This window comes from Sciurus vulgaris (genome assembly GCF_902686455.1).
Source record: "Sciurus vulgaris genome assembly, chromosome: 4".
NCBI lineage: Eukaryota > Metazoa > Chordata > Mammalia > Rodentia > Sciuridae > Sciurus > Sciurus vulgaris.
This window is the reverse complement of record NC_136464.1, coordinates 186652639-186674652: the sequence shown is the minus strand read 5'-3', so window position 1 is coordinate 186674652 and position 22014 is coordinate 186652639. Positions and strand designations below refer to the sequence as shown.

Here is a 22014-nt window from a genome sequence, read left to right as displayed (position 1 = left end):
GAGCAGCCAGGAACCCCCCTCCCCAAAACACTGAGAACAAGGTCCAGCCCTTCGGCAGGCCCTGCTGTCCCGTTCACCAGCCCGGTCCCCTCCTGCCACACGGCCTGCTCTGTGCACCCTTCACACTCTCGGCTTGTTCATGCCGCCCTCGGGAGAGACCCAGCATGGATGTGCGATAGATATCTGTTGGGGTAACCCCAGCTCGAGCTCAACATGCAAATGACTGCGGCAGCCCTGGCGAGACCCCGGCTGAGGTGGCCTTCTAGAAAGCTTCCCTCCAGGGCCCAGCCCCTCCCTCACCCCCAGGCAGGCAGGTTACCAGCTCCTTGGGGCCCACTCCGCCGTCCTCCTCTGCGTCGGACGAGTTGACGGGCTCCTCAGCACTGGACCAGCCGCCCTCGTCCTCAGGGGCCTCCAGGGAGTGGGTGCCTTTGCTCCAGCCTAGGGAGGAAGAGGCCCCGTGAGGGCCACACCGCAGCGAGGCCACCGTCTGGCCAGCCGGTCCACGCGAGCAGCCAGGGCTCCAAGCCGAGACCACAGGTGAAGCCTCTGTCCTTGCGAGACCTGCCCAGGCTCCCTGGCTCCTGCACATGCTGCCAGAGTCACAGGGAGACCGACGTGGACGGCACCTGCTCCCACCTGCCAATCCCTGGGAGAGAAACCCCAGGCCCTGCCTGGAGACCTGGCCCTTGTCGGCCCAGTCCCACAAGCCCCTGCCCCAGAGCAAACACCTGAGGAGAAGGCATTTCCGTGGACACTGACAGCCAACAACTCCCAGAGCAGCTGGGAGTACAGTTTCTAGCAAAAACGGACCTGTGAATCTCTATCTGTCAGCCGAGTGGGGCTGTGCACTCGCTGGGTGGGCGAGAACCCAGGCAGAGAGGAAGCAGAGCCAGTGCAGGGCTGCACGAGTGGCTGCAACAGAGCCCAGCTCTCAGTCAGTCTCTGGTCAAGTCCCCGCCCTGCAGCCAGTCGGGACCTGGACTGGATCTGTGCTTTGTCACTGCTGCTCCTGCCTAGTACCCGGGGGGCGGCAGTGGTGCTTCCCGTCATGGGGGAGGTGGAGGCCACAGATTCAAAGGGGACTATAAGAGCGAGCGTGCTGGACACCTGTCTTCAGCGTATGGAAGCTGAGCACCAAAGACAGATGCCCGGTACCTTAAGTGACACCTCGATGCTTCAGCAAGAAACAGGCGTGTCAGAGACAGGCAGCCTGCTAAGCGGGTTTGAACCTGGCCACCCTCTGTCAGGCTGGAAGCTGCCTTTCCCTGTGAGAGCCAGCTGGGGGCGAGGAAAGGACTCGTGAGCATGTGTGCCTTTCTGTCCCCCCGGAGTCAGGGCCTCAGGCGTGCCACCTCTGAGGGCCAGCTCCTGCCTGAGAACCTTCACGGGGAGCAATGAAAGCCTGCTGAGGCCGCGCTGGAAAGCCGCCTCCGTCTTTCTAGACAAGGGCGGGGGCCTGGGTCTCTGCACAGGCTGCCCCTTCCTCACCCAGGCCGAGTGCAGTGGGAGCCCTTCTGGCTCTATGCCCCTGGGGCTGCAGGAGAGGGGCTACCTGTGCAGCTGAGAAAGAACTGGGGCCCGTGTGTCCAGCTGCAGTGGCCCTGTCCTCCTGCTGAGCCCACCTGCAGCTGTGGCTCCACTGGGGAGAGGATGGGGCACTGGTGCCAGGGTACTGCTCGGACACCCCCTCCCTTCTTCTGTCTATTGCTGTGAAGCTCAGATGGGGCCTCTGACCAAGCAGAACCAAAGGCAGAGAGGACAGCAGGGACAAGAGACCAGGACTGCCGTGGCACCTCTGCCCGGCCAGAGTTACTCGAAACCTCCGTTTTAGCATGTCTGTGAGGGAGGCCTCAGGGGCTCACCTTCTGGCACTGCCAAGAGCAGAAAGGGCTGCAGGACCCAACAGTGCCCGGCCTGGCGCTGGCCTCTGGACAAGCCCACTGGCAGGGATTGGGTAGGTCCCTGCGTTAGGCAGCGTGTGAGGGACGTGCCAGCCTGCGGTGGCATGAGCTCAAGAGCACTGGGACCGGTGGCCGGAAGCAGGTGCCCCACGCTCAGCCTGGGGTGCTGAGGGGTTCTGTGCAGGACGAGGCCAAGGTGCCCCTGGAATCTGGCCTTCCCCATTGCCCTCAAAACGGTCCTTTACATTGTCAATGCTGCAAGACAGCTTCCAGGCCCAGGGCTTTCCGTACAGCACACGGTCACCACCCCAGAGTCCTGGGGGAGCGTGGGCCCCCACAGGTGCCCTCCAGCAGCAGGCAGACTGCTCATCTCCATTCACAGAAGGGGTGGACACTTGCAGAGGCAAAACCGCCTGGCCGCCAAGGACGGGAGCAGGTGCTGGCGCAGCGCCTGCCAGGCTCACTCTGCCAGCCCCAGGGTAGAGAGTGGTGAGATCTCAGAGTCTCTGGGTCATAAGCAGAAAGCGCCTCATGGACAAGCAGACCTGAGCAGGAGGTGGCCAACAGAGCCAGCTGGGTGTCCACCCAGCTTAGGTTAGGTGAGCACACCAGGCAGCTCCATACCCAGTGGCAGCAAGAAGCCCAGGGTGGGAATTCCAGGGGCTCCAAGTTTGGAGACCAGAATGAACCCAAGAACCCAGAAGTAGGGGTGGCCTCTGGGGCTGGGTGGGATGCGGTTCAGCTCTGCCCCTGGGGACCTTTGCAACTGCTTGCACAGCTCAGGAGCGTCTCAACATGAAGCTCTCCCGCACCTGCTTCCTCAGCTGGGCAGGGGAGGTCTTGAGGTGTCCCTGGGGAGCACCTTTGGAACACTAGTGAGCAGGAAACAAGAGGCTCCGGTCCCACGGTGGAGTCTGGCCCTGCAGTCTGCTCACACGCCGTCTCCTCTCCGCAAGGGGAGGAGGGACCAGAGCTGTTGCCTTATTTCCTCCAGAAGGATCAGCAAGCTGGTGGCGCAGGGAGGGGTGCCGATACTATGGGGCCCACAGCCCATCACAGCCACTGAACAATAAACCAGCCCAGACTCCAGCCAGGCGACAGCGGCAGCAAGCTGCTGCCCAGGGTCACTGATGAGGGATCAGTGGGAAGCCAGCGTCCCCCAGCGTCCGTCACCAGGCATCAAGTTGTAGGCCCCCAGGGGCTGCCTCTGGCTGAGGGGCCTGCCTGCTTGTGCCCTCCTAGGTGACCTGCGGGGGCCACACACAGCCCTCCCGGCTGGGGTCCGGCAGCTGAGCCACACTACCTCGCAAACCAAAGGGAGTCGGGTCGCTCTTTACTTCGTGCCGCTTGGCCTTTTTGTCAGGACTGGTAGGAGACGCTGCAGGAGGAGGCAGAGGCAGAGATAAGAGAGAGGAGACGCTGCAGGAGGAGGCAGAGGCAGAGACAAGAGAGAGTGAGGGGCGGCGGGGGCAGAGGGGCCAGTGAAAGGGATGGACAGAGAGAGGGTGAGGGGCGGCGGGGGCAGAGGGGTCAGTGAAAGGGATGGACACAGCATGGGGGTTCCCTCCAGATCAAGAGCAGTTTTGTGAGTGTGCGAGGTGGTGTGGGGAGGGAGAGGCCAGGGAGGAGAAGAGGGGAGGCTGACGGGCGTGCCCTGGCCATATGCCATTCTCAGGCTCTGCTCTGGGACTTTCCTCAGCTGGGCATTAGCCATGAGGGTAGGCTGCTGTTTCTTTCGGGTTTAAAGCCAACCTAAAAGCACTCTATACACTGAGAAGAACCCACAACTCTCTGGACAGCATCTGCCTTGGAAGAGGGCCTGGCGAACCAGCCTCGGGAAGGGAGCACTCGGGGCTGCAGGACTTCAGTCACCAAGGAGCACCCAGGACCACGGAGCTGTTGGGACTCTCAGTTGGGCATCCCTGGCCAACCTCTCACCAGCAAGTGCCCAAGAGGACAGCTGACCAGCGCCCTCCCCGCTGTGGCCAGAGAGCAACTGCAGCCAGAGGGCTATGGCCTGCAGGAGCTAGGGAAGAGCTGGGGCAGACGGGGCAGCGAGTCGGACCAGAGAGCCCGAGGCCCAGTTTCCAAGCAGGACTGCAGAGCTGGCCTTCACATTTTCAAAAGGGCACCCTGAAAGATGACGTTGGCTGTCGGTGGGGACACTCGGTGTCAGTAGGGAAGGACGTCGTGAAGGTGCTTTCGATGGGCTATGCGTGGGATGAGGGGGGCCTCCTGAGGAGGTCTCCGGTGGCCCCGCACCATGCAAGACAGATGCCACCACGGGACACAGGGCGGAAGGTGGGCCTCAGGCCGCACCTCTTTACCTCTCTGACCTTTGAGGTTAGCAAAGCCCTGCAGGGTGAAGCGCTTTCTGGAAAGTGCAGAGCTTTCCGAGGCAGAGCTAGAGACCGCATCATCTAGGAGGGAAGAGAGACAAGTGCAGAGGGCCTGCGGCCTGGCCAGCGGGTGGGCAGCCCGTCCTTGCGCTTCCCTGAGTCGGCAGAGCGGGGCGCACAGTGGCAGAGTGAGCGGCTCTGCAGTGAGCCCCAGGCTTCTGGAGGGGCAGAAGGGACCCTGCCTGGTACCCTGGAAGGGCACGTCTCCTGCACAGGCTGAAGGAACACTGAGGTCGGCTTCCAGCCCGGCAGACACCCACCTTTGCCCTTCTCGGGGGGCTTTGGCAGCGACGAGCTCACATATCCTTCCAGACTCAGGGGGTCCGTCTTCCTCTCTTCCAGCTTCTTGACATTTCTCGTGCCCCCTCTTGAAGGGCTGGTGACATCAGACACACAAAAGGCAGCACGTTGCCCAGTTAGCTTTCAAGACTCTCTGAGGACGGGGGGCCTGGGACCTTGGCTCCCAGCTCACCCGGAGGCAGCCTGCCATGCTCCTCCCCCGCTACCAAGGAGGAGGCTTTCGGGGGAGTTTATGGCTCATTTACTTAGGCTCCATCTTATTCCATGGGTGAGTAAAGGTGGCTTTTGTAAGAAAGAGGAAAATCAAAGTGAACAAATAAAGTAACAAAGGAAACGTGAGGATGGACAGGGAACAAGTTCGCGTGCAGGCGATGTTTGTGACGTGCACAGGCCAGCTGCAGGCCTAGCTGCGTTGGGAGGACCTGGCCCCTGTGCCTCCCATCACCCAAATGCTGGCGGGTAACTATCACCTGTGAGAGCCCTGGAACATGCCAACCACCATGGGAACTAATGCACAGGTAGGAACCATCAGGGAGGCCAGTGGACGGGGATTCTGGGGAATGGGCCAGAGATGGCATCTCTAGGGTGGCTCTTGGAGAAGCCACCAGCATGTAATTCCCAGACCATGACACTGGAGGGACCTGGGGGCAAACCTGACCCCCAGGACCAGGAGGCCCGGTGACAGTGGTGTGTGAACTGCAGGGCACGTGCCTGCTGCACAAGGCGCCCAGCCTGCGTCGGTCCTCACCTGGTGCTGGACGGCGCGGGCAGGGGCAGGCTGTGGGACTGCTCCAGAGTCCTGTGCTGGCTGGCCTCTGCAGGGGGAGGAAGGCCACATGCTGCTGCCAGTGCACTCTTGTGCAGGGTGTGCCGCGTGGGGGGCGTCTGGGTGACCAAGGGGAGAGGAAGTGGTGGCCGGGGCCCCTCACCTCGACACGCCTGCAGCTGGCTGGTCAGCACTTTCCGAATCTCATTCACCCACGCGGCTTTAATTTCAGGAGTTGGTGCCTGTTCCCCAAAAGAAACGCAGCAGTAAGTACTTGGGTCCCCAGTGAAACGCACTCCTGAAACTTCCCAGGACACTCCTAGGAGTCCACGATCACCGCCCCTGGGGCAGAAAGGACAGATGGGGACACATTCCCTTGTCATGGGACCCTTGCTTTGTAGAGGAAGGACCTTGGTAGCTGTCCCTGGTGCCTTGGGCTGGGCAATGGCAGCCAGTGGACCTGCCAGGAGGCTGGAGCTCTGGCGACCACTGTGGTATCTCCCAGCAAAGGCTCTGCTCAGGCCTCTCTGGGAAGTGGCCTTGCCTTGACACTGCTTTAGGTGACAAGGACAGTGGTGGATCTGAAACCCACAGGCAGGTGATAAGCAGCCATGTTGGGGCACCAGGTCAGGAGCAGGCATGGGGCTGCTGTGACGACTCGGGACAGCTCCAGGCCCTGGGCTCCTGGGCTCCCCCCAAGTGCCTGCCAGGCGGCAGCTGGGCTCTGAAGGTGCCAGGCTGGGCTGCTCCCCAGGGTGCTGTGTGGGGCCTGAGCAGGGCCCGTGCTTGCCTCTGCTCTGCAGGGCCTCTGGGCAGGACTGGGAGGGCACCCTGGGGCTTCCGTGCTGCTGTGGCCTCTGCACCCTGTCCAGGGCCATGTCATCCTGAAGCGGAAGTGGCCAGGCCCTCCCCTCCTGTGGCTCAGCCCCTCATGGGGCACTTGGGGTCCACTAGGGCCTAGGGACAGAACTCTGTCCCCTGAGTCTACATCATGGCTCCCTGCTCCTCAGCTCAGCGAGGACAGCGCCGCACACTTTCCCACCAGGGAACCAGGCCATGCCGATGAAGCTCTCTCCTGCGCTGCCCAGGGATGTGGGGTGTGAGCTTCTTGGTATTGCGCTTCCAGCGCCCTGACCTCTCCCAGAGTTCACCCTGGGTCCTGTGCAGGTTCAACACCCAGGGTAGAAGATGCAAGGCCTCTTTAGAAGCCCTCCCCGCTGTCCTGAGGAGGAGGGCTCCCCGCACCTGCCTGCAGAACCGGCAAGTGGCCCCACCTGGATGATGTAGACCTCCTCTCTGGCATTATACCAGATCTCGAACTTCTTGGCATCGCCCTTCACGTTCTCTGTGATGCCAACGGCGGTCATCTGGTGAGTGAAGAACCAGACACGGTGTCAGCGTCCACTGCTTGCAGACATGAGGGGGCACGTGGCGAGAACCCCAGCTCCCACACCTAAAGACGGTGCCCTGGGTCCTCTGGCCCTCACCTGGTACTGGACACCAGCACCCCTCGGGGTCAGAGCGAGGTGCACCGACCGGCCAGGGGCTGCCCTCCCACGGCCGCGGTGCTGCACGGGCAGCTCACTCACATTCAGGGACTGCTTGTAGCTGTAGGAGGGGGCCTTCTCGTAGCCCTCCCCGCTCTCCTCCCGCTTCTTGCAGAAGAGCACCGCCTTCTCATGCAGGAACAGGTGCCGCTGCATGGGCTTGAACCTGGCCAGCTCCTTCACCTTGGTGTGGCCCTTCTTGTGGTCCGTCCACACACTGAAGGAGCCCTGCATCAGCAGCTTCCCCAGGTCACTGAGGTTCCCCTGCAACAGGGCAGGACACAAGAGCCTCAGGCTGAGGCGGGTGATGGGCAGGCTTCTGCACACGCAGCCAGGCGAGATCAGCCCTGCACTGTCCACACGCAGCAGGGCGAGGTCAGGGTGAAGCCATAGGATGATGAGGAGGAGGGACAGCAGATCACAGGACAGTGAGGAGGAGGGACGGCAGATCACAGGACAGTGAGGAGGAGGGACAGTAGATCACAGGACTGAGGAGGAGGGACGGGGAGGCAGCAGAGGGGTTCCCTGGGCAGTCAGACTACAGTGTGATGCTGCAAGGGTGGATAAAAAAACGAGGCACAGCACCAAGAGTAGGCCCCAGGGCTAGTAAGCCACAGGGACGCACGGACGCTGGTGCTGCAGCGGTCACAGGGCAGGTGGGGGCTGCTGTGCATCAGCCAGTCGGTGAACCCAAAACTGCCGAGACAAGTAGATCTGTAACTTAAAGGACTGAGAAGCAGTGCCAAACGGACAGACAGAGCGGCAGAGCCTCAGTGGAACTGAGATGGGCCTACAGCGGAGCAAAGAGCGGCCAGCCTCTGATGGCCACTTGCAGTCAGTCGCTGCCCATGAAGCACACCACAGAAAACAGGTGGCACACCTGCTCTCCAGTGATGCCTGCTCACTGGGTAGAGAGGAGGGAGGCGGCGAGAGCTCTCCTGCTGGGGATGCCATGCCCCAGGAGGACCTTTCTGCCTTTCCCCATGCGCAGCGGGCCCATGTGATCTGCATGTTCAGACCTGGGCGTTTGGTCCTCTCAGGTCTACCCAGACCTCCGGACAGGACCCAGGCTGTCTCCAGGTTCTGGGCAACATCTATCACCTCGAAGCTTAGGGACCCTGGAAGCACAGCCGGGAAGCCCACGGGATGCTGATGGGACCCCACTGGACCAAGACAGGGCCCGTGTGGCCCTGGGCCCTTACATCATAGCCGGTGATGGCAATGAGGTGCATGGAGTCGTTCACGGCCTTGAGGATGCCCAGGATGGAGCTCAGCGCCTCCTGCAGGTCCTCGGCCCCCTGGCAGTTCCTGCTGTACTTCAGCATTTCCTGAGGTTGCGGGGGGACAGAAGGGCAGCAGCTGGCTCCCCAGAAAGGGACCTGGCCAGGACACCCACCAGCCGCCATGCTCCCACACCCTCCAACAGGCTGCTGCCCGCCTCCTGCAGCCAGCGGATGGCCGTCAGGGGCCGCACAGGAAGGTCAGGCCCACAGCCAGCCCTCCTGGAGAGCTCCCTCCGGCCACATGGCCCCAGGGAAGGGACACGGTCCACGCTGGGCGGACCTGCAGGTGGGCTGGGGGCCAACAGGATAAACAGGGCACGGCCCCGCCTTGAAGGAGACACATGGCTTGTCTGTACGGATCCTAGTGCCCGTGGAACGGGGGTCTGTCTAGAGTTCCCCTTTGTCCCTGGCACCCTAACAACGTCCAGACACGGGAGGCCACACAAATGAGCCAGGGCCGTGGCAGTGGGGGAATCAAGTGGCTCAGCAAAGGTGCCTTTTGGCTTGGAGGAAGGGCTTGTGGGGAAGAGGACCAGATCTGGGCCTGGCCAGTGGCCCCAGGGCAGCTGTGATGCCTGGCCAGCGGGTGGGAGGAGCAGGTGGCCAGGACCTGGTGGAGGCAGCCCAGGGAGGTCAACCTTGAGCAGCAGCTGGTACTTGGTTATCCTCTGCACAGGCTTCAGCAGGTAGGAGTCCAGGCTCAGCTTGTGGTCCAGCTTCTTCTGGCACTCCTGGGACCAGGGAAAGGCCTGTTCAGACAACGCCCACAGTCCTCTGAGAGAACTGGCAGAGGAGATGGCATTCAGGAGGGCCCAGAGACGCACCTGGAAGAACGGGCAGTCGGAACACTGTCTCCACAGGCTCTCGGACCGGGGCTTGTTCTGGCAGTACTTCTCATAGATCTGGAAGTCCTCCATCTGCAGGCAGGAGGGCAGGCGTGCTAGGTGTCTTCCCGGCCACATGGAGGTGTCCACCTGGTCTGGGTGTCTGGGGATCTGGGGCCTAAATGGCTTGGGGTTCAGATGGTTTGGGCATAGGTGTCTTGGGGGTCAGTGGCTTGGGTGTGGATGGCTCTTCAGGCAGGGCAGTGCCCATCACCCCAGACACCACCTGTGCCAGCTCCTCTTAGAGAGAATGCTGGTTGGGCTCCCCACGGTCACCTCCGCCCGCTCGTGACTCCTGAGCCCTCAGGTCCCTGAGCAAGCCCTGTTATGGACCCTGAGCCTTTGGAAGCCCCTGTGGTCTTGAAGCAGCCATGGAAGCAGACTGCTAGGCTGGTCAGCCTCGGCTGGCAGCTGCCCTGCACCTTTGTCACGGAGGGCACCTCTGCTCAGGGTCAGCAGACTGTGGGATCCCAGGAAATGCGGAGCACTGAGGACTTGGGGGCACAGGGAGCCTGTCCCCACCCACCAGTGTCAGCTGCTCTTTGAACCCAGGTTCTCCTGCCCCTCGATGGCTGTGCCTTGTTGGTCAGCAGGTCAGCAATGCCTTGAGGTCCACGTCCCCCCTCACTATCCACTTAGCTCAATAGTGTGGCTTTTCCCACTGGAATAATGGCTAAGAACACAGGCGGATGTAGATGCTCACTTTCTGCAGAAAGTATTTCCAGGGCTTGGCCTAACAGTAGTGGCCAAACGCCAGCAGTGCCCACAGCCCTGGTGGCCTCATAGGACGTGGAGCAGCCTGCCTAGAGGCTCTGCTCCAGCCCTCTGGTCAGTTCTCAGGAGACCCTGTGCTGCTGGTCGGGACCACGGGCCGACAGAGGGTTCCCCACCCCACCTTAGACAGCACCGAGGAAGGTGCCCATAGCCTGACCGAGCCGTGACCAAGAGGGTGGCTCCTTCTGTCCCTTCCACCCGTGGTGACAACCTAGGACAGTCAGCCTCCAGCTGGTCGTGAGAGCGTTCAGTTTTGCTGCTGTCAGTGAGCTGCTGTTCCAGGCTGCTAAGCTGGCCACTCACAGACCCAGCGGGAGGGGGCATGGGGGCTGGGCAGCACCTGGCCTTCCTGTCCCAGAGCTTTGCCACAAACTGCCCCCAGTGGACTTGTCCCCACAGCCTGTGAAGGAAGCAAAGGCCTATGATTTTGAAGGGGAGAAAATAAAGCTGGGAACTCCAGTGCCTTGACCGTGCTGTCCAGCAGGTGGGGCCCCAACCAGGGCGGGAACAAAGCCAGAGCGACCTGCGGGGAAGCCTGCTCCACGCGTGCACCGGACCTGGGCACTGTGACACAGTCCCGGGGTCCCCACGTCCTGTCTGAGAGGTGTCTCTTCTTTGAACTATTCTTTTGTTGTTCCCTCCAGGGAGTACCACGTCATCCAGCACCCGGGGAGCCCCTGTGCCCTGTGGCTGCGGGAGGTGGGACGGGACTCAGCGGCAGGTACGCACCCTCTCCAGGAAGCACCGTCCCACCAGCTCCGGGCAGTCTGTGCAGCTCTCCAGCTCCCGCAGGAATATCCTAGACGGGGAGGTTCCGCTGAGTCATGGGCACGACATCCAGAACCAGCAACACCCACCTTCCTGGCACTGTTTCCGAAGACCTCCAGCTGTGCTCCGGACGACCCAGGACTGTGTGGTGACCAGGTCCCACCAGGCCTGGGGACCCTGCAGCCCACATCTGACCCTGGCTCCTCCCTGTTCAGGAGTGCGCGGCCACAGGCTGTTCCCCTCTGCGCCTGTGGTGGCACACTCAGAATCTGGAGCTGCTTCGCCATCGGCAGGAAGTTAGAAGACAGAGGGGGAGCAGTTAGGGGCTCCGGAGGCCCCTGCCCACTGGCCACAGACCTGAAGGCTTTCTGCAAGGCTGGGTTTTCCTCTCCAATTTTCTGACTTGCATTTGCCCCCGGGGGGAGGGCAAAGCTGCTGGGTCCATCCTGCATGCTGGCACTACAGCTTTGAGAAGCCAGGGAACCGGTGCCCAAGGACTAAACACTAAGGTGACCGGTGCCCAAGGACCAAACATGAGGGCGCTAAGGAAGGTCCCACAACCCCTGGCAGGTGAGCCGAACAAGCAGCCAGATGCACCATCCTAGCACTGTCCAGTCCACAAAGAGGTATCCGCACTCTGAGGACAGCAGCACCCTGTGCTCTTGAGGGGACAGCAGGGAAGGAACATCTGGTCACCACTCTTCAAGAATGGGCTCGGGAACAAAGTGAGTCTTGCTAAGTGGTGTGACCTTCAGGGCACCTGAAGCCACAAATGCACACCCTTTTGCTGGGGACAAGGAGGACGGGGGCTGGCCCGTTCCTGGTTCCATGGTGCTGCGGGTGGCTTTTCCACACTGAGCCACATGGGGCGTGGTCAGCAGGGAAGGTACAGGAGGGCTCTGAGGATGCCCTGGGCGGCCACTGTGCCTCTGGGGCTCTCTGTGCATCAGCCCCTGGAGAGATTTGTCCCTATCCAGTGAGACCAGTAGCTGGCAGGTCCCAGCTGCGTTGGAAGGGAGAGATCATGGAGTAAATGTGTGGGGGCCAGGGAAAGGGCCCACCTGTTATGAAAGTGGTAGATTTCCTCCATGTTTCCAAACAGAACGTCCTTCTTGTTGTGCAGGCCTGTTGAAATGAGGTGCGTCATCAAAGGATTCTCCATCTCAGCCGCATAGCCCTGCGGGAGAGGGCAGAGGTCAGCATGAGCACCAGACCTGCTGCTGACCGAGACTCGGGTCAGGCAGGAGTGGACAGATGAGCTCTTCAGATGCATGACTGTCCCTGAGCTGGGCTTCTGAACAAGGCCCGCAGCACAGAGTGCCACCAGCAGTACCCAAGGTGGGCTTCAGCCTTCCTTTTTAGCCTTTTAATTCAGATTTACACAGAGGGCATGGACTCTCTCCGAGCGCTCAGCCCCCAGCAGACCCCTCCCCAGGTGCCCCAACTGACCTCTCACCCTGGACCACCTTGTTCTAGAATCTTCCATAAACAGAGCCGCACACCCTTTTGCCATCTTGTTCACTGTCATTGGCCCGTGAGGCCAATGTGTGCTGCGTGCATTGGTGGCGAGGGCTGCTGAAGGGTCTGCCCTGAGCAGATCTGCTCCATTGCTTCACCCTCCCCTGCCCATGGACATCCCAGCGCGTCCAGTCTGGGGCTGCTCTGAGCAATGTGGCTTTGAGCATTTTTTCCCATGCTTCTGTGTGGACGTGAACTCCCATTTCTAAGCAGCAATTTCCAAGCAAAGCCACAGGGGTGAATGGATGCCTCCAACCGCAGCCTCACCTCCAGGACAGAAAGCAGCTCCTCCACGTAGGCCCGTTCCGTGTCCAGGAGCTCGTTCATCACGTGCCTGTGGACAGGGCATGTGGAGAGCACCCATGTGAGGACGGGGGGCAGCAGGAGCACCTGGGTCCCCAGACGCACTTACAGATAAAGAAGCTACATCCAGACATGACAGGCTTGCCCAGCATGAGGGCCGGAGGGGAATGAGCCCAGTGGGACCCTCCTCGAGGCTGACCTGGCTTCATACCCCCACTGGCCACCCTTGTGCTACCTTCTGGGAGAAATCCCCTGACCCGCCTCCTGGCCTTGGGTCCTCCTGGCCTTGGGGTCCCCTCTGCAGGAAACCTGCCTGTCCTCATGCACAGTCACCAACACCTTCCCTTCCCCTCCTAGGAAGCCCGCCTCCCAGGGCCTCCAGGCTCCCTGTGTGGGCCCCTTCTCTGCCCTCCTTGGGCTGGGCATGGCTCTCCATCCCTTTGGCCACACAACCAGCTCCCCTCCTGCACGTGGTAGGCATGCAGGACAGCGCCCTGTGCACTCACTGTGGACCCTCAGCTGAGGAGCCCACAGGCGATGGGCTTAGAATCAGGCGTTCATGACGAGGCTCCCTGTGGAGGGGCCACACCCAGCCCACTGCTGCTGTTCACAGTGAGTCCCCGAGTGGAGACTAGGGCAAGGTCCACTCTAAGCAGCTGCAGCCCCTGAGGGCCCTGGCTCTGCATGTGAGCACAGTAGCAGGGGCGCGAAGGGGCCTGGACAGCAAAGAGAGATCTAATCTCGGGCCTGTGCTTGCTGCATCTGCAAGCGCGTCTGGAAGCCTGTCCAGTGCTCCTGCCTCTCCCCTCCCGTCCTGTCAGCCTCCACCAGAGGGCAGCAGCAGCAGGTCTCTGTCTGTCCCCAGGCTGGGTTATTCCAAGTCCAGGTTGCTGAGTGCTCCGCCCCTGCCCAGGCCTCTGCTGTGCTTGCTGGGGACCTCGTGTGCCCCAGGAGCCTCTCTCCACCCTGGACTTGGAGTCAAGATGACCTCAGGGGGCTGGGTCAAGATCCCTGGCGGGGGGGCTCAAGGAGAGTGGGGATGGTCTGGAGCTCTGGCCAGTGGGCTGTGCTGCACACTGTTGGCCAGCTTCCTTCCAACTGCGGTCACAGCCAGCAGCTCTGGCCCACCCTGCACCGCGGTTCCTGCTTCCTGGAGCTGCACTCTCAGCCTCCCGTGCTCACACTGCCTGGTGTGGACCAACATGGCCTTCCTTCCTTGAAGGCGAGGGCTACACAGGGAGCTGTTTTCAGCCTGCACAATGAGCCATGAACCTGGGCCCTGGGACCCCAGGGACGGAGGGCTTGGGGTGTGTCCAGCCTCCTCAGCACACTGGCAGCGTGTGGCTACTAACGACAACCCAGCCACGCACCCTCACTGGCTACAGCTCCTGGGGCCGCGGCTGCTGCAGGGACACACTGGCCTTGTGCTCTGGAGATGCTCCCCTTGGGATGGGGCAGCAGAGCACTCATGCGTGGCTGGGGACTGCCTCTCCCGGCTTCACTCCACCCCTCCAAGACTGAGCCCGAGCTGTTATTTTTTGCATCCGTGGCCCCCACAGGGCACCCCGGGAGGAGGCACCTGGCCGATGCTGGCCTTCCCGGGGTGTGGGGCCCGTGGCTCCTGACACCCGATGCTCCATGGCAGTCCACACCCCAGGCTCCACACATAGGCCCCCCGTGACCCTCCTCAGCGAGGCCAGGGGGAGGCCAGGCCAGGGGCACGGAGCCTGATACGACAGGAAGGGGTGCGGGTGGAGGAGGCCTCGCGGGCGGAGCAAAGGCGGGTCCTGGGTGTGATCCTGGTGTGCCGCACACAAGCCCAGTGGCTGCAGCCTCTGTGGTGGGCAGGTGGCAGCCAGCTCTGGGGAGGGTGGAATCCACGGAAGAGACAGCGCCCAGTACGGGCAGCCATGGAGCCATCCTAGGCCACGCGTGATCAGGGCATGTGCAGCCTCACCCACAGGCGTGCTGCTCTGCACACCGCACGGCTCCCTCCTGCTCCGTTCTGCGCTGTCCTCCACTCGCTACGCCCAGACGTGGGGGTGAGGACCGTGGTCCCCAGGGCCCACTGTGTGGCTGGAGAGCTGCCACCCACCTGCGCAGGATGGCCAGGCCCTCCTCCTCGTCCCCCGTGGAGCTGCCCCGGCCCTGCCGGTTCTCACTCATTTCACTCTGAGGAGAGAAGAACAGCATGTTGGCCTCAAGGACCAGCGGTCAAAGTTAGCCCCTGGCCCAGGGCCCATCTGGGGCGAGTCTGAGGAGGACGGAGCCCCACAGGCCCACAGACTGGAGGGTGGAACGTGGGGCCCAGGGCTGAGCACGAGGAGGCAGCCGAGGCCCTTCCTTGGGAAGCAGGGGCCATGGGCATCCGGTGGGCCTGGGTCACTGTGCGCACAGCCTCACCTTGGCCCTCCTGTAGGGCCCCCTCCGGAGCGCGCTGCCCTCCGACCCAGGGCTCTCAGATCCTCGCCAGGAGCCTGGTGTGGAAGAGGCGGGGAAGGCGTTAGCGCTACCTGGGGGAACACCCAGGGTGCCTTGTTCACTACAGAGAAAACAAGCACAAGGCCCAGGGAGGGGAGGAAAGGACAGAGCCATGCGGGTGGACACCTGATGGACACCTGCTGGACTGGCCGGGCGGGAAGGATGGAGAGCCGGGGAGCAGCTGGCAGGGCCTGCACAGCCCTTGGGACAGTGGAGCTTGCAGCGGAGGGGACCCGGGTGGGCGAGAGGTAGGGCACCTGGAGCCCCCGGGCAGGAGGGCTCCCCCGGGCAGGAGCAGCTCCTCCTCGCCCCACCGGGGAAGGTGGGGCCTGGCGCTGCAGGTCTCAGTGTGTCCAACCGACGTTGACAGGTGCCCCAGTCCAGGGCAGAGGGTCCTGAGACCACTCATCTCTTGGCCTACACTGAGAAGACCCAGTGAAGGGAGAGTGGACGCAGGAAGAGACAGGGCAGTCTCAGGAGTGGCGTGGCATCTGCCCCGGGATCGGGACGGAGGGATCTGCAGGCCACGGAGCCTCTGGCTGGCGCAGTCTGGGATGTGGGTGGGCTGCAGGGAGACTGGGGTCACAGGAAACAGCCCGAGAACCTCCTAGGATTTTGGGCTACTTGGACTTGACTGAAAGCACCCAGCTCTGCCACTGCCGTGGCCCCAAGGCAGCCACGGGCAGGCATAAAGGAATGGGCCCAGGTCACAGACTGCTGGTCCACCTGGAGACAGGGACGGGAGGGAGGAGCCACCAGAGACGCTGTACCTGGAGAGGGGCAGGGTGACTTAGTGAGCGCCTCTGGCCGGGGGGCCACTGGCTGCACTGGCCGCGTCTGCTTGGCCGCCAGCTTCTTCAGGCTCGCCTGCCTGCGGTGAAACATCTCCTGCATGCTCTCTTGCTTCTGAAAGACCTTCTGCACGTGTTCCTGGAAGGACAGAGCTGCTAAGTGGTTGTGCAGTGTCGGCACCAGCCACCAAGGACTCCCATCAGGCTGGAACGCGCCTCAACATGCACAGCTGCCTGTCTGTGTGTAAGATGGCATGGCCACGCTACGCTGAGCCCTGGTCACTGGGGACGGAGTCAGAGGCTCTACGTGAGGGCCGGTAGCCTTCTCTCTTCTCCTGAGCTTGAAGGACCAGCCATGGAAGGTGGAATAAATTGCTTTCCTGCTGCCCCAGAGGATGGAGCTTGGGAAATTCAAGGGGCTGGTTTGTGCAGGATCAGGAGGACTCGGGCGTAATGGGGGTTCCAGGGAAGCTATTCATAGAGAACATGCCCTGGCGTGAGCTGTTCCATGCGAGGTAGGTACCAGCTTGTGCAGGGGCGTGCGAGTGACTCCTGCCTGAAGGCAGGGCGGAGTGGGGGGCCTGCCACCTCTGCACCTCCCTCTGCACCCGTCCTCTGGTAATGGACTGAACGTTCCGTTCAAGCATCAGGCAGAGCAACGCCCCTCCGCGGCCTCAGAGGACAAGCCACATTACCAGCAGGTCTTGGTTGAGGATGGTTTCGTATTCCTTGTAGATTTCACTGAGCTCCTGGATCTTATTTTCTGCACCAGTCTCCAAAAACTTCTCGATCTCCTGAAGGGCAGCCTCAGCACCGTCCTGGGACTGGCATTTGTCCACAGGCTGGGAGGCCAGCAGGTAGATGCCCTCGTCACACCACCTCATGGACTGCAAGCACAGTGCTGCCGTCAGAGCCGCGCCTCACTGTCCTGTCCGCCTACCGTGTCCTGGCAGCTTCTCTCTCACCTCTGTCCACTGCTACTCCCGCAGGAAGGTCTAGGGGCTGACCCTTGATACTTCTGTCACTAAGTGCAAAAGGGCACTGCAGGGGCACCATGCTCTGCGGAGCCTGGCAGATCCAGGACTGGGCCTCCCGCAGAGGAGAGAGGCCACTGGAGGAGGAACTGACCAGGTGACCAAGTTTCTGGTCCTTTTAAATAAATCATTGTGGCAAGTGAATTCTAGGAACAGAACTCTGCCCAGACCTGACCCTCTCGGTCAGCAAGAAAGAGGAACGCAGAGAGGAAGGGCAAGGGAACTTTTTAGCCAGTGACTAAGTGGCCCAGCAAGGGGGTCAGTGACCAGGGCGTCTGGCTGGGGCCACCTACCGTCTCCAGGAGGCTGTGTAGCTCTCGGGACTTGCTGAGCAGCCCCCTCCTCCTGTCGATCTCCGCGGCAAACTGGTGGCAGAGGTGCCGGAGCTCCTCACACTTGGGGTGGATGGAGTCCACAGCGTAGTGCTTGTTCTCAATGAGCTGCTGGCCCTCCAGCGCCAGGGCGCGGGCCCTTTCCACGGCCACCTGCAGGACACAGACGTGCTGGCGTCAGCTCTGGCAGGATGCCGTGTGCACTATGGGAGCTGAGAGCCACCTTGCCCCCAAAGCCATGCTGGGGTTGGGTGGGGCGGGCAGGACAGGGCCTGGCCCAGAGAAAGCATGGGGTTTTGGAAATGGACTCAGAGAGATGCGCGGCGAGGGTCACCGAGAAGGTGTGGGCCCGTCCTGGAGGACGGCACCACGGGGTCCCGAGCTGCCCCGTGACGGCAGCCCTGGACCTGCCCCCATGCCCACGCCCGGTGCTCACGCTGGACTTCTCCTCAAAGCTGGCCAGGCTCCTCAGAAGGTGCTCCACGTGCGCCAGGCTGTTGCCGACGTCGGTGAAGGTGGCTATCTTCTGGGACACGGCGTCCAAGGTAGCTTTGACCTGCAGCGGAGGGGCTGTCTCAGAACCCCCGAGTCCCTTGCAGAGAGCCCGGTGGTGGGAAGTCCAACCCGGGCAACGCCAGACTCGCAGGAGTCTGCAGCCGGGGCTGCGGGGCCTGCTGGGGCGGCCCTGCCCAGGCCCTGCCCGAGGGGCCTGTGTTCCTCGGCCACCTGTGTGGGGCCCCTGGGCGTCGAGGGACGGTGCAGGTGTCCTCATTCCCCCAGGTCTGGGCATGACCCGGTGGCTCATTTCCTTCTAGGGGGGCTGACTCTGAATCCCACCCTTCGGCACAGCAGGAAGACAAAGGCTCGGAGCAATGGACTCTCCAAAGATGCCAGCTTCTTCCTTTAAACACAGATGTTTCCACCTTCTCGTTAGAGACTGTCCTGAGACCAAGTGCGCAGACCCGTTACCCCCGGGTGACGGTTGCGGCAGTGGGGCTGGGCTCTGCCCCTGCCCCACTGCACTGCTGCTGCGACGGCTTCCTCCGCTTCTTGCCCATGGCCCACAGTTAAAGAACCAACTCTCGCCCACTCTGGGGACCTGACACACTGTCCCACGGCTCTGCCCACCTTCTGCAGGCCCTCCGCCCTGAATTCACTGTCTGATGTTTTCAAGGCTAAGGGTCTGCTCCTCCCCAGCCTCCACTGGAATGGGGCTCTGAGGGGTGGGGATTCACCTGCCCGCGGCCTGGACTAGACTGGCTCACGCTGGGCCTCAGGAAAGGACTGGTGGGGTGGTCCTGCTGGCCTGAGTCTGCCATCCCACGAGCCAGGTGGGCAGGATGCGGGCAAACTCCCCAGCAGGGCATCCTGGCCCCGGCATCCGAGAAGGGAACCGGGGGGCACGGGCACCAGGCAGCGGGAGGGCGAGCGGCGGGGTGAGAGTGCACGGCTCCTGCGGCCAGCGGACAAGCCTGTCCCGGGGCTCGAGGTCATGGGGGCTTCCCAGCAGGGGCAACCCCAGGGAGATGCGGAGTGCACAGAAGTGGTCCGAGTCCTAACTGGCCAAACACAGTACCCCTGGGAAGGCCAGCGTCCTCTCAGGCTGAGGCTCTGTGGGCCAGCAGGACTGAAGAGGAGCCAGCGAGTGGACATGCCTCCCTCCTGGCTCCCTGGACATGAGCCTGAGCTCGTCCTGCTGCTGACCAGGTTCCAGCAACCGCGGAGCAGCTGTTCAAGGTCACCACACGGCAAGTGAGGGGCAACGAGTAGTGGAGGACTGGGCTCGCTCTGCCCGCACACACACGTGAGCGTCCAGGGCCACATGCATAACGTGTGCTGTGAAATCAGCGCAGGACCCAGAACAACCGCCAGAGAGCAGCTCAGAGAACCCTGCAGCCAGCTGAGCAGGTGCTCCAGCTGCTGAGGAGCAGGCAGAGCCACAGGGTGGAGCCTGGGCGCGGGCGCGGCAGGACCTTTGGCAGTGCCTCCGCCCAGCAGGAGGGCAGGCGGCACCTGCTGCACAAGCCTGTGGGGAGACGCTGCTCAGATGCAGCCGAAGAGGCAGGAAGAAGCAGCACGGGAACGCGCCGCTTGGCCCCGCTAGGGGAGGCAGAGCCCGGCGCGGCACAGAACCAAGACCAGCGTGCGCTGCCCGGTGGAGCTGCACATTGTGAGCCGAGGCCATCGGCCCGCAGAGGGAGCAGGCGGGCCTGGAGCAGCCACGGAGCTGAGGTGGACGGAGACCACCCGGGCCGCGCCGCACGTCTAGCCGGTGTGCACTGGTGGTGGCGCCAGCAGGGTGAGAGCGCAGGGCCCAGAGCCCGTGAAGCCCAGAGGCTCTCCCGCTGTGGGAGGCCGTCCTGAGCACTGCACCAGATGTGCGGAGACTACCCATTCTCTAACTGTCTTCTAGAAAATGTAAGACCAGGGAATTTCCCCCCATTCTTCTTACGAAGTTAAAACTGACCTGAAACCAAAACCAGAAAAAGACAATTTTAAAAGAGGAAAAATAAAGAAGAAGAAGGAAAACTATAACTTTCAGGCCTAGTGGCAAACACCAGTAATCCCAGCTTGGGAGGCTGAGGCAGGAGGATGGCAAGTCCCAGGCCAGCCTCAGCAACTTAGTGAGACTCTGTCTCAAAATAAAGAATAGAAAGGGTTGGGGTACAGCTCAGTGGTAGAGCAATTGCCTAGCATGTGCAAGGCCCCAAGTTCAATCCACAGTACAGAAAAAAAAGAAAAAGAAATGACACTGCAGACCAACACCACTCTCATAAATATGGGTGCAGAAATTCTTTTTTTTTTTTGAATTTTTTTATTGTAAACAAATGGGACACAAGTTGTTTCTGTTTGTACGTGGAGTAACAGCATACCATTTGCATAATCATATATTTACATAGGGTAATGATGTTTGATTCATTCCATTATTTTTTCCTTCCCCCCCACCCCTCCCACCTCTCTTTCCCTCTTTCCTCCATTCTTGTCCCCCTCCCACCCCCCATTATGTGTCCTCATCCGCTTATCAGTGAGATCATTCCTCTTTTGGATTTTTGAGATTGGCTTATCTCACTTAACATGATATTCTCCAATTTCATCCATTTGCCTGCAAATGCCATAATTTTATTATTCTTTATAGCTGAGTAATATTCCATTGTATATATATACCACAGTCTCTTTATCCATTCATCAATTGAAGGACATCTAGGTTGGTTCCACAGTCTGGCTATTGTGAATTGAGTAGCTATGAACATTGATGTGGCTGTATTGCTGTAGTATGCTCATTTTAAGTCCTTTGGGTATAGGCGGAGGAGTGGGATAGCTGGGTCAAATGGTAGGTCCATTCCAAGTTTTCTAAGGAATCTCCACACTGCTTTCCAGAGTGGCTTCACTAATTTGCAGTCCCACCAGCAATGTATGAGTGTACCTTTTTCCCCACATCCTCTCCAACACCTATTGTTGCTTGTATTCTTGATAATCGCCATTCTAATTGGGGTGAGATGGAATCTTAGTGTAGTTTTGATTTGCATTTCTCTTATTACTAAAGATGGTGAACATTTTTTCATATGTTTGTTGATTGCTTGTAGATATTCTTCTGTGAAGTGTCTGTTCATTTCCTTAGCCCATTTGTTGATTGGGTTATTTGTGTTCTTGGTGTAGAGTTTTTTGAGTTCTTTATATATTCTGGAAATTAGTGCTCTATCTGAAGTATGAGTGGCAAAGATATTCTCCCACTCAGTAGGCTCTCTCTTCACATTACTGATAGTTTCCTTTGCTGAGAGAAAGCTATTTAGTTTGAATCTATCCCAGTTGTTGATTCTTGCTTTTATTTCTTGTGCTATGGGAGTCCTGTTAAGGAAGTCTGATCCTAAGCCAACAAGGTGAAGATGTGGACCTACTTTTTCTTCTATAAGATGCAGGGTCTCTGGTCTGATTTCAAGGTCCTTGATCCATTGTGAGTTGAGTTTTGTGCAGGGTGACAGATAGGGATTTAGTTTCATTCTGTTGCATGTGGATTTCCAGTTTTCCCAGCACCATTTGTTGAAGAGGCTATCTTTTCTCCATTGCATACTTTTGGCACCTTTGTCTAGTATGAGAAAATTGTATTTATTTGGGTTTGTGTCCGTGTCCTCTATTCTGTACCATTGATCTACCTGTCTATTTTGGTGCCAATACTATGCTGTTTTTGTTACTATTGCCTTGTAGTATAGTTGAAGTTCTGGTATTGTGATACCCCCTGTTTCATTTCTTCCTGCTAAGGATTGCTTTAGCTATTCTGGGTTTCTTATTCTTCCAGATGAATTTCATGATTGCTTGCTCTATTTCTGTAAGGTACATCATTGGGATTTTAACTGGAATTGCATTGAATCTGTATAGCACTTTTGGTAGTATGGCCATTTTGACAATATTAATTCTGCCTATCCAAGAACATGGGAGATCTTTCCATCTTCTAAGGTCTTCCTCAATTTCTTTCTTCAGTGTTTTGTAGTTTTCATTGTAGAGATCTTTTACCTCTTTGGTTAGATTGATGCCCAAGTATTTTAATTTTTTTGAGGCTATTGCAAATGGAGTTGTTTTCTTTATTTCCCTTTCAGCTGTTTCGTCACTTGCGTATAAAAATGATGTAGATTTATGTGTGTTGATTTTATAGCCTGCTATTTTGCTGAATTCATTGATGAGGTCTAGAAGTTTTCTGGAGGAGATTTTTGGATCCTCTAAATATAGAATCATGTCATCCGCAAATAGTGACAGCTTAAGTTCCTCTTTTCCTATTCGTATCCCTTTAATTTCTTTAGTCTGCCTAATTGCTCTGGCTAGAGTTTCGAGGACAATGTTGAATAGAAGTGGTGAAAGAGGACATCCCTGTCTTGTTCCTGTTTTTAAAGGGAATGGTTTCAGTTTTTCTCCATTAATAATGATGTTGGCCATGGGC

General features: G+C 59.7%; 1 protein-coding gene across 24 annotated transcripts in view; it reads right to left on the bottom strand.

Moving 5' to 3' along the window:
• The window catches only part of MCF2L (MCF.2 cell line derived transforming sequence like), a 150769-nt gene that overhangs the window by 2909 nt on the left and 125846 nt on the right, over window positions 1-22014 (bottom strand). For 12 of the 24 annotated variants that reach the window (XM_079136699.1, XM_079136716.1, XM_079136722.1 and 9 more), the window contains 20 exons: window positions 17521-17640; window positions 17046-17237; window positions 16414-16605; window positions 15698-15857; window positions 14850-14923; window positions 14542-14618; window positions 12411-12477; window positions 11687-11802; window positions 10587-10656; window positions 9024-9116; window positions 8838-8930; window positions 8119-8244; window positions 6959-7180; window positions 6644-6736; window positions 5533-5611; window positions 5352-5418; window positions 4564-4679; window positions 4232-4324; window positions 3208-3282; window positions 320-441 (listed from right to left, as the gene is read on the bottom strand). In XM_079136699.1, the coding sequence (XP_078992825.1) occupies window positions 320-441; window positions 3208-3282; window positions 4232-4324; window positions 4564-4679; window positions 5352-5418; window positions 5533-5611; window positions 6644-6736; window positions 6959-7180; window positions 8119-8244; window positions 8838-8930; window positions 9024-9116; window positions 10587-10656; window positions 11687-11802; window positions 12411-12477; window positions 14542-14618; window positions 14850-14923; window positions 15698-15857; window positions 16414-16605; window positions 17046-17237; window positions 17521-17640 (2247 nt within the window). The remainder of the gene's footprint in view (window positions 1-319; window positions 442-3207; window positions 3283-4231; window positions 4325-4563; window positions 4680-5351; window positions 5419-5532; window positions 5612-6643; window positions 6737-6958; window positions 7181-8118; window positions 8245-8837; window positions 8931-9023; window positions 9117-10586; window positions 10657-11686; window positions 11803-12410; window positions 12478-14541; window positions 14619-14849; window positions 14924-15697; window positions 15858-16413; window positions 16606-17045; window positions 17238-17520; window positions 17641-22014) is intronic. The other 12 variants (XM_079136704.1, XM_079136706.1, XM_079136713.1 and 9 more) reach the window with 3 other exon arrangements.